The sequence below is a fragment of the Urocampus carinirostris genome, chromosome 15 (genome assembly GCF_059441175.1).
Source record: "Urocampus carinirostris isolate Australia breed hairy pipefish chromosome 15, RoL_Ucar_1.0, whole genome shotgun sequence".
NCBI lineage: Eukaryota > Metazoa > Chordata > Actinopteri > Syngnathiformes > Syngnathidae > Urocampus > Urocampus carinirostris.
Genome location: NC_142363.1, coordinates 9665089 through 9676730, shown reverse-complemented (window position 1 = coordinate 9676730; position 11642 = coordinate 9665089). Strand labels below are relative to the sequence as shown.

General features: G+C 40.4%; 1 protein-coding gene across 3 annotated transcripts; it reads left to right on the top strand.

Annotated features, from left to right (window-relative positions):
* Positions 1 to 2608: 2608 nt before the first annotated feature.
* Positions 2609 to 11087, top strand: LOC148351498 (uncharacterized). Of its 3 annotated transcripts, XM_088353883.1 has the most exons (4): positions 2609 to 2750; positions 5356 to 5393; positions 5741 to 6013; positions 8584 to 11087. In XM_088353883.1, exons 3-4 carry the CDS (start codon positions 5887 to 5889, stop codon positions 9735 to 9737), a joined length of 1281 nt encoding a protein of 426 aa, XP_088210009.1. In that variant the 5' UTR covers positions 2609 to 2750; positions 5356 to 5393; positions 5741 to 5886; the 3' UTR covers positions 9738 to 11087. The 3 variants fall into 3 exon arrangements, with proteins under 3 accessions (XP_088210009.1, XP_088210008.1, XP_088210010.1); XM_088353882.1 differs by lacking the exon at positions 5356 to 5393; XM_088353884.1 differs by lacking the exons at positions 2609 to 2750; positions 5356 to 5393 and adding an exon at positions 3816 to 4909.
* The last annotated feature ends 555 nt before the right edge of the window (positions 11088 to 11642 follow it).

Sequence of the window (11642 nt, the reverse complement as noted above, 5' to 3'; positions counted from 1 at the left end):
CCTTGCCACTATGCTTATGTCTATGTCTTTCATCATGCAAAATTTGAAAAAAAATTCCTGTCGCGTGAAAAAACATTTTCATAGTTTTGTTTCCTCAGGAAGATGAACAAGCCACATTGTTACTCTAACAATTCGATATTTTGGGGTACGTGCATATATGTAAATATGCTTCAATTAATTATTTGCCAGATTTAGTTTAAATCTTGTGATTCAATGGGATTATGCTCGGTACACACTTAAAAGACCTGTAATCAAAGAATTATAAGTTTAAGTGGGAATTTCATTTCATTATTTTCTATCACATGTTTGCATTGTGAGTTTGACTGAATCGTCCTTAAATATTGCTCTGTCAATTGAATTGATGACTTCCATACTAAATGTATTTCCAACAGATTGTGATTTAATATGATTTTTATCATGTATTTTTGACATTTTGATGAGTATTCAAATACTTAAGGGATATGTTGATTTTGAGTTTTTCTTCCTTGTAATAATTTCCTGGCATCTACATTCCCCCCAAATGTTGTTGAATGTAATTTTGCCGACTGATGTAATCTTACATTTTATTTTGTAGCAGGGCCATTTCCCCTCTGCGACAAGATGACTTGAGGCTCAAGGTCTTCCTCAGGTTCCCTACAGTGTAAGGTCTGGCCTGAACCTCAGCCTGATTCTTTTATCTTAAATGCTCGCTATATTAGAAATAAGGACTAGATTGCATATTCCCTTTGAACTATTTACTGGATGCTAGAAAGTTTGAATATACACCTTTAGAGCTGTTTTATGCATGACGCAGAAGAGGTTTTTTTCGTGTGCAAATGTGAAAGCCAATGATCTTGACTAGAAAGGAACAAGCCAAGCAAGAAAGGTCACAGTAACCTAGCGGACAGTACAAGTCGTCTATCTGAGATTCCTAATCTAACATCAGGTAGAAACTAATATATGTATAGTCACATATTTTAAATTGTTTTTTGTGTGTTTGTATGAAAGATGAGCCAATGTGATGCTTTCCCAGAAGGTCGCTAGGGTGTAGTTTGCTATTTCCACCACAAGAGGAACTATTCCCGCGTGAGCTCTTTTGGTACTCTCCGTTCGGCAGACTTGCTCGAAGAAGTAGTGTTGGGAATTCCGGCATTTTTTTCGAGAAACGGATTTTTCAGCTCGGCTGGCCAAAAAGTGATTGCTCTTTCGGCTCCTAAACGGCTCTTCTGTTTTCTTAAAATGACCTTTTACCAATAACGAAACATCCATTCTGCCATTTATTTTCCGTACAGTGTACAAGGATTGCGGGGTAATGAAGTCAAGTCATGTTTATTTGTCAGGAGATAGAGCGCAGGTTCGATTCCTGGCTCCTCCGTGTTATATGTCGAAGTGTCCTTTGTCAAGACAATGAATCCCTAATTCCCCCAATAAGCTGTTCTGTGCCTTGCATGGCCGCTATTTGTGTGTGTGAATGGGTAAGTGTGAAGCGCACTGTAAAGCGCTTTGGAAGGTCTTCATTGACTTGAAAATCGCTATATAAATGCAGACCATTTACCTTAAATACAAAGAGTCTCTAAGGGCTTCACAGACCACAGATTATTGCAAACCACAGAGTAGAACTACACCATCTCCTGATCTAAAACCTACATGACGGCAAGGAAAAACTCAAAAACCGCAACATGAAGGGGCTGCACATGAGGTAACCCCCCTTCCAGGATGACCAGGCTGCAATGGATGTTGCAATAACAAATAATACACAGATATTGTCAACATAAAATATAGGTTATTCATATACTATAGAATAGAAGTGTGTTTAAAGCTTAGATTTAAACATTTCCACTGAGGTTGCAGATCGAATCTCAGGGGGAAGAGCATTCCACAGCACTGGGGCCCAAATGGAGAACGCTCTTGAACCTGTGGATCTCTTCTTGGCTCTTGGGATCACTAGTAGGAACATTATGCACCAAAATAAATCATTTTAAAACGTGTTAAGCTGCTATATCATAATATTCTTAATCCATGTGATCTATAGTGACGTTGTACCAAATATGTAAACTTGGCTATACCGGGTGGAAAAAAATTTCGGCCTGTAGGGATAGGCGCCCCCAGGATGTAAGTGTTCAAGACACACTACAGGAAATAGTGCCCCTACGACTCTCGTGGTTGAGGGATCCAACCTCAACCCCTCATATTAAGCAAACAACCCAGAGATGGTTCGATTCCCGGCTCCTCCGTGTTATATGTCGAAGTGTCCTTGGGCAAGACACTGAATCCCCTAATGCCCCCAATAAGCAGGTTGGCGCCTTGCATGGCTGCTATTGTCGTGTGTGTGTGTGTGTGTGTGTGTGTGTGTGTGTGTGTGTGTGTGTGTGTGTGTGAAAGGGTAAGTGTAAAGCATTTAGGAAGTCTTCATTGACTTGAAAAGCGCTATATAAATGGAGACCATGACGCCACTCGTATTGATCGGTTAGTTCCAAGTGCCTTGGAGTGGAAGAATTAAACAGAAATCCTGTTTAATTGGGAGCCGTTCCTCATCAACGCTCAAACTCATTGATCATTCCAAAGAGCCGGCTATAGAGAGCCATTTCGTTCGTGAAAGACCCATCACTGCCTCGCCAGTCTTCCATAGAAAATGCACAGAATCATTTTCAGTTTCTTATCTTTCTGCAGAAACAGGCCAGTTACGTGTGTTAAAAGACTATAACCCTGGTATAGTAGTGTTGAAAACCTTTCGAATGTATTAATGACGTTTTGGATGCAGAACGTTTCAGGTAAACAGTGAAAAGCGTAAAAGAACAGTAGCAATGCCTTCCCTCAAAACAGCTACACAAAATGGCGTTCCGACGGTGATTTAGTTAGGTTTTGTTCAGCTCCTGGGCATTTATTACCATAGCTGACGATACGATCGAATTGTGATGGAAATCGAATCGAGGGGAATCTGTGACTTTGAGCAAAAGTTTATGCTTTTTACAGAATCAGGCTAAAAGAATACCTATCCACATTTCTAATACGGTTGTTACCGAGTGTAGATGTGTTCGGATGGGCAGGTTCGATTCCCGGCTCCTCCATGTTATATTTTGAAGTGTCCGTGGGCAAGACACTGAATCCCTAATGCCCCCTATAAGCAGGTAGGCGCCTTGCATAGCTGACTCCCTATTGATGTGTGATTGTGTGTGTTTCTTTTATGTTTGATGATAAAGCTGCAAGTCTTCTGGTCACAGGTTTGCGGAGAGTAGTTCCCTGAAGGGAATACGTACGTTCGACAGGCTTATGAACTTCTACTTGCATCCGGGGGTCAAGGGGACACCATAGTTATCCTGATAACGGGATCAAAAGGTCGCAGGTTCGATTCCCGGCTCTTCCTCCTTGGGCAAGACACTGTATCCCTAATGCCTCTGATAGTAGGTAGTTGCCTTGCATGGCTGACACTGCTACCGGTTAGTTAATGTGTGAAGCACATTGTAAAGTGCTTTGGGAGGTCTTCATTGACTTGAAAAGCGCTATTTAAATGCTGACCAATTACCATTTAAAAACAGTGTGATAGTAACCCTTAGTACACAAATGTCTTTTGTTTGATCCTGTGGTGGAAACCATATAGTTTATTGATCTTTGAAACCGGTTAGATGTCAAATGATCTGTGTTTATATAGCACTTCTCAAGTCAATGAAGACCTCCCAAAGCACTTTACAATGTGCTTCACACTTTCCCTTATTCATACACAAACTAACCTACAGCAGCGCCAGCCATGCAAGGCAACTACCTGCTTATCGAGGGCATTAAGGATTCTGCGTCTTGCCCAAGGACACTTTGACATATAACAGGGGGGGGCTGGGAATCAAACCTGCTTGATCCCAAGACGAGCGCTTTACCTCCTGAGCTATTGCTGCCCTAAGTGATTGAAATAATACTGAGTGAAAAAGGAAAACAATGTAATATTCTGTCAAATAATTAACATATACATGCCTGCCAATGCGGATGCATGGAATGACATTTCCATTCATGTGAAAACCGGGCAAATTGTCTTCTGAGACTAGGTGTCTCATTGTGAGGCGGTTAATATGTAATTACAAAAATAATTAATTAGAAATTACAGATCACGTGGGAACGAAAGAGCAGAGGTCAAGCTCTTTATAATGGTCAATAAAACGTTACAATAGCAAGGGTTGAAGGGTAAATTGGAAGAGTGGAGATTGTGATGTGTTAAGCATAGACGAGCCGCGTCCTGCCGCGTGTTCAACTTCCAGAATTTGGAATGAGTATTTAGACAAAGCAACAAGAGCTGAAGAGAGCAGTTCTGTTGAGGACGTCAATTTCAAACAAAATTTACCATTACAAAATAAGAAGTAAACAGAATATTCTTGGCTTTCGATCAGGACACAGTTTTTCCTAAATTAAGCAAGCATTTAATAATGTCAAGGGGTGTAAATTGACTCCATGTAAACTTAGCTGGAAAATTAAAATGAACTGAAATGGGATTTTCCAGGCAAAGGTAAGGAAGGGACATCTTCATAAAAAATCTTTGTTTGGACTGGATCTTACTGGATTTTGCATGTGAGACAAGTCAAGTCACATTTATTTATATAGCCCTTAATCACAAAAATGTCTCAAAGGACTCACAGGATTACAATTACAAAATTACACAATTACCTGATCTTAAACCAGCAAAGAACAACTCAAAAACCTCAGTGTAAAGGGGAAAAGAGAAACCTTGAGAAAGGACCTCACATGTGGTAATCCCCCTTCCAGGATTGACCAGGGTGAATTACAATTAGTATTACTGTACACATAATAGTAAACATTAGGTAAGATGTTGAAAATGTCCGGAAAGTGCATGATATCAACGACGTAAGATAACGGCAGACTCAAGGGCAGACTCATCAGAACACCACTGACTGAACGGATACATTGAAACATCAAATGAATACAGCAAGTAAATACTTTATTCAAATATGTGACGAACAAAGTGCATTTAAAACAACTAAATGAATGAGGTTATTATCAAAGTAATGATGTGATGATTAATTAATAAAACTAATATAGCTGGAAAACTCGTGACATTGTGTCAACATATTCAGTGACACATTTTAATAATCTAACAGATGAAAAGACTAAGGACTGGACACTGCCTTTAATAAAATGTTAAAACTGATAGGGAAACAACACTGGATTTTGTGGAGAATGACAGAAGGAATAATCAGTAGCATGTCATGAAAGAGTCCAGGAAGTATGAAATTCAGAGGGTGAGGATGAGGAAGTAGCTGTTACAAGCAAGAGTAAAGGAAATACCATTAAAATGATTGTTGGACTTGAGTAACAGGTCTCAATAAAGGATATGTCTAAATGTTTTACGGAGTATGTTTTTTATTTTTTTTATAGGATTTGAAGAGTCTGGTAGAGGAGGGAGAGTCAATAGAGTAAGTAAGTGGGATAGGGATGTAAGAGTTAGTTTGAGTGAAACAGAGCCAGTATATCCCTTATACTAGTGGGCTGTAATTCTCCAAAATGGTGGATGCCAACTGCCGTAAAACTTGAAAAAGAAGAAAATGGAAGAATATGAATCAATACCATTTTGGTCACTTTGAGTCTTCGTAGTTTGTTTTCTTCCTTGTGTTTTGTACACTTGTTTTTGGTAACACCATACAGTACAGCAGCATTTAGTGATCAAATTTTACTTAGTGTCCCTTTTAGGTGGACATGAGGATAAGTAAGTCTTTGTTCTCAGGCCTACACTCAGTTTAGTTACTGCCTTTTTACTTTACAGGTCAGCCCTGCTCCAAACCGTCACTTCCTTGTCCACCTGAGTCGGTCTGACTTCTTGCCGGACCATGTGACAATTTCATTCCAGCTGAGTAAAAAAGCTGCATTCAACTTGGTGAAAATCGAGCGTGACTTTCAAATTTAGAGAAAATGTGCTCAAATGGGAAAGACAAGTTCAAAGAGGAGCTTCCAGAAGTGCAAGGAGAGACTGAACGGGACCACCAACAGCCGGACAATGTTCACAAGCAGCTTCAAGTTGTGCTGAAGACAACAGCAGGTTGGTCATTTTAGTTTCTTGCTATTTCTATGATAGCTGTTGTGTTTGCTGTCCTTGAGAGATTGTCTGAGTTTAGGGTTTCCAGGAACCTGAATGTGTGGAGTCTTTCCACACACATTGCCGTTAACGTAGAGTAGAAGTATGATCGGGCCTAAAAAATTCAGCCCAACCCGACCCACGGGTATATAAACCCAAACCCGGTAGATTAACTTCGTTTGATAAACGAGCCCGGAATAAACCCGAAGCTTTTATTTTCCGCCAAAGTAAACACGAAGCTGAACTACGCTGCTTGGGGTTTACATGGGGCCCGAGTCCCTCATATCAAGTGTGCACTGCAAGTGAAGCGCCTATATGAACGGTTTGGCACCAACGTGTGCATCTTGGCCACGTGCAGCGAACAAAAGTGAAACTGAACAAAATGGCACCGTAAAGAAAATCATATTCTGCAGATTACCAGCTGCAAATAGTGAAAGATTTGGTCAAAAAGCAGAAAGAATGTTTGTAAAGCTTATAAGCTATTGGCAAGAAGTAGAAATGACGTCTGACGTGAAGGAGGTGGAAGGAGGAAGCCACGCGTCTTTTACCCCCAACACGAGGATGAAAATTTCTTTCGATTTAGTCATTTGGAGTAAAACCGTTAGTTGGGTAAGCACTTTCTTTATCTAAATAATTACTTGAGTAAAAGTAAGTGCATGCGGTGTAGATCCTCCTTTAAGGGAAAAAAAAAGCGGCGAGCAAGAAGCCTAAACGGTCCAACTTAATGATTGACATTTTAAGTCGCCATTTTATGTTCGATTCAGTTTTGGGCCCCGGCCCAAGATCTTATCTCTAACGTAGAGGAGGGTGGGTCTCTCCTGTTCCTCCTGAAATCCACTAATATCTCCTTTGTTTTTTGTGTGTCCAGCGCAGAGGTGAGTAGAGTAGCCAAAACATTTATTCAAGTAAAAGTACTGTTACTTCAGAATAATATCCATAACTTACTTGAGTAAAAGTAAAAAAGTACTTGGTGAAAGAAATTACTTAAGTACTGAGTAACTGTAGCAACGTTGTATTTATTATTATTATTTTTTTTAAAACAACCAATCAGATCATCAAATCATCAAAGTCCATTCAATAAACAAAAAATACATTTAATTTAGAATTACATTAAAATAATCAACATAAATTCAAGTGCTTAAAGGAACAATAAAACAAAATTGTATTAATAAATTCAGCACATTTAGCTCCAAAGTGGCATATTTACAGCCCAAATATTTATCTTAACAGGGTCTGCAAACAGAACAACAAGCTAGCCCATGAATTCGAACAAAGGAGACATTGCATATTGGAGCTGGTGTTTCGCATCATTTTTAGGGGGAACATACTTTTGATGTGGGGCCAGGGGTGCTCCTCCTTTTCGGTGTTTTCATAGTCGGTATCTGTTTCATCCGTAAACAACTTTTCCCCCCTGCTGAAGTTGAATATGGTCACGTGACGAGGCTGCTACGTTTGATTGGTCAATCATGGTGGAGCCTGTTGGAGGTCTCGACCATAATAACAGCGCCTTAGCGGAGTCAGACAGACACGTACTTACGTGGAGGGGATTTATTAAGTAACAAATTCAATGTTGCCTAATGTAGCGGAGTAAAAGTACCATTTTTTCCTCACAAATGTACTCACGTAAAAGTATTTGGATCTTAAAATACTCTTAGAAGTACAATATTTTCCAAAAAGTACTCAAGTAAATGTACTCCGTTACTACCCACCTCTGCCAGGTTTTTGTCAAAGCACCCGGTTGTCAGACTGGACTTTCCCTGTGTAGGTAGCCTTGTCACTCAGTGAGATAAGCCCGAACACTGTGGTGTCATTAATAGGGCTGCGGCAACTAGGAATTTTTGGAGATGCGTAATAGTCTAACTACAATCAAGACATTCGTCTTGTCGAATGCGCAGCGCTTAGCACCGCGTGCTGGGCTATGTCAAAGGTAGAGTCCAGGGGTGAGACAATCTTTTATGTGCTGAAGGGCCAGTCTCTCGAAGCATATTGAGGCTGATGCAGTTGACTTTTTTCAAGATGGGGATGTAGTGGCAAATTTCAGGCAGGTAGGCGTGACTTCTTGGTTAAGTGAAGGTTGAAGATCCTGCAGAAGACTCAAGACAGTTTGTGTGCATAAACTCAGAGAACCTTCGACAGATACACCGTCAAGGCCAGGGGCTTTCCTAGGGGGCGGCAGTAGCTCAGGAGGTAGAGCGCTCGTCTTGGGATCCCAGTTCGAATCCCGGCTCGTCCGTGTTACATGTCGAGTGTCCTTGACACTGAACCCCAATAAGCAGGTTGGCGCCTTACATGGCTGCAAGGCCGCTATTGGGAAATGTGGAGCACATTGTAAAGCGCTTTGGGAAGTCATTGACTTGAAAAGCGCTATATAAATGCAGATAATTTCATTTCATTTCATTCCTGGGATTCACTGCTCGAGCATCTCATTGTGCTCCCTTACAATGAGTGGCATTTTCTAGCCCCTCAATCTTAGCACTAAATATTTAGGTCAAAACTGTGTAATTTTACAAAAGCATTTTCCTTATGTCCCGCAGGCGTCGGTGAAAAATATCTTCCTTCTGCGTGGAAGTTGCCTGACATTAAAATGGAGGACAAGGAGAAGGATTTGAAGCCTTATCATACTGAAAAGGATAAAGCTATGGCGCCTGTTTATGTTAAAGAGGAGGAACATTTGACGGATTTTCCGGTGACTGGGGCCAGTACAACCACAGAAGATCGTGGTCAACATGAAGAGAAAAATAAAAAGGATTCTCCAAGCAGCAGCTTCCGCCAAAACGTAAAAACAGACTTGTCCGAATCTGCGCACACTGATGGCGACAAATACTCCAGAGCTGATAGAACATGTTCTCAGTGTGGGAAAATTTTTCGTTGTAAGAGTAATTTGAAATCCCATATGACAGTCCACAGTGGTGAAAAGCCTTTTTTATGCTCTGTTTGCGGTCAAAGGTTTACTCAGAATGGGAGCTTAAAAATCCACTCAAGATCCCACACTGGTGAAAAACCGTTTGCCTGCTCAATTTGCGGTAAAACATTCAGCCAAAAGGAACACTTTAAAGTCCACACAAGAAGCCACACTGGTGAGAAACCATTTGCCTGTTCCATTTGTGGTCAAAAGTTCACCCATTTTAACAGTTTAAGTTATCACAAGAGGATCCACACTGGCGAGAAGCCATTTTCCTGCCCAGTTTGTGGTAAGAAATTCACTCACCGAAGCGGGTTAAATTATCACACAAGGAGCCACACAGGTGAGAAACGTTTTGCCTGCACCATATGTGATAAAAAATTCACCCAACAAAATGGCTTAAATAATCACACAAGAACCCACACTGGCGAGAAACCTTTTCCGTGCTCTATATGTGGTAAAAAATTTACCCAACAAAATGGATTAAATTATCACACAAGAACCCACACTGGTGAGAAACCTTTCGCTTGCTCCATATGTGGTAAGAAATTCACCCAACAAAATGGGTTAAACTATCACACAAGAACCCACACTGGTGAAAAACCCTTCGCCTGCTCCGTATGTGGTAAAAAATTTACCCAACGAAATGGGTTAAATTATCACACAAGAACCCACACAGGCGACAATCCTTTTTCCTGCCAAGTTTGTGGTAAAAAATTCTTAAGTCAGGCTAAAACTCAGAGTCACAAGTGTGATGGTGAGGATAGCATTGAGATCTCTGCTTGATATGTCACCCTTTACATTCAAGATATTGCATCTGCCTTTCTTACATTAATTGTGACACTGCATACACAGAGATCCCTTTGTTTTTGCTGTTGGGGACCAGAACCACGCGCGAAAAGTGAAATCTTGCAAAGCAGAGTCACACTTTCATAAAAGCCCCTAAGGGTTAAACTTACCTTGAGATGATGTCCTGACCGACTGAGAGTGTACGATTGTACCAAAATAACTTATAGATATACAAATAATAACACACAAGACATAATAGCAGTTGAACAAATGTTTTATCGTCAATATACAAAAGTAAAACAAAATTGGAGGGCTTTTCCTTTCAGTGTAGAAAAGCAATTTAGAGAGAAGCTGGCTAGTATCTCTGAGATTTTTAAAATAAAACCGTCCCAAATGTAGCGGTTTCCCACGAGTCGTAGCTCCAGGTCATCAATTTAATGGCTAATGGACCTGGCAGGATACTGGGTCCGCAGCTGTGGCATCATAGAGTTGATAGCCTAGCCGTTTGCAGTAAGCTGGACCAGCAGCACCGCTCTTGCCTTTTACTAGACGCCACCCTAGTTGCTTCGGTAACCCGATAGTACTTCAGAGAGCACCCGCTGGTGGTCATCATTTCTTAGCACTCTTCTGACTTTTCTCAGAGACCGATTCAATTGAAGAATTTATTTTCAATGTAACAGGCCGCTTAGTTTGTTTAGAAAGGTAACGTCTGCCTGCTGTTTGATTGACACCAGGCTATCACAGCCGCGAACACAGTCACATCAGCCTATCACAGTCACGCACACAGTCACACCCACCCAACCCAGAGGACTCTGAACCCCGCTGAACACAATGCACGATACAATGATATCAATGACCACAAAGACACAATCAATTCATTCCAACATCGGCGAGGAAGTAAACCAGCAATAACCGATGCGCAAAGTAGCGAGGAGTGTCTCGATAGTCATGAATGATTGATTGATTGTTTTTATGTTTCCCACCGATCATCAAGTATGATTTTACAATGAATTAAAAATCAACAACGTTAGTCTTTATATTTGTGCACTCTGCAATGTAACATAAACAGTGATAAGTTACAGCCTTGGTTCGAGTTTAACAACAGCAACTTTTGTTTGATTGGTTAAATTGTCTTTAGGCTTTGTAACATTACGCTCAGTAGTACAGTGGGACCTCGCTACTTCGTGGTTCCACGTTAGCGGGTTCAGAGCTTCGCGGGTTATGTTATGTGTGAAGGTACAAATGGTTTGCAATTTACAGTGTGAATTAGGGTAACCTTGAATCAGTCTTCATTTAGATTCTCTCTTGAAAGTGTGAGGTTTGACAAGTTAAGTCTGTATCAATTTTGGTCCATCACAAACTATGGAATACGATCTTTGAGAAGTTCTATTACTTGAGATATTTGGTCATTTCTGTGATATCATATCCTAAATGTTTTTTATTTAAGCAGTATTGTAAATGTGCTCGTAAACTTCCGTTTGCAGCTCTATACTGTACATCATCTGAACAGTTTGATATTGATTAGATTATGTACCTTTAGGAGTTTAGCCTCCATGAATAGGTTATGTGTATACAGACGCTGCCCTACTTACTAATTTGTTCCTAAATTGCTTCAGTGCTATATTTTGTATGTTCAAGGTTTACATAAGTATGTTTAAGGCTTGTGTAGGTAACCTGTATTGTTTTGTACTAGAAAATAAACATTTCATAAAATAATATGCTCTATAAAGTTGAGTTTAATTTACTTTTTGAAGATGCGCTTCAAGAGGTCCTCCTCCGTGGTAAAAAGTGGCCGAAAAAAAGTGTTCGGACCATTTTCTCAACCGCATCAAGCTTTCTCATTCCACTTTCATTTTAAAAGAAACGTCTCGCCTCTTTTTACACTTTACTTCAACCATATTG

Excerpts from the sequence above, each read along its gene's own strand:
- LOC148351498 (XM_088353882.1), top strand. The coding sequence starts at position 5,887 with ATGTGCTCAAATGGGAAAGACAAGTTCAAAGAGGAGCTTCCAGAAGTG. Across the intron at positions 6,014-8,583 it reads TGTGCTGAAGACAACAGCAG|GCGTCGGTGAAAAATATCTT; the intron begins GTTGGTCATTTT and ends TATGTCCCGCAG.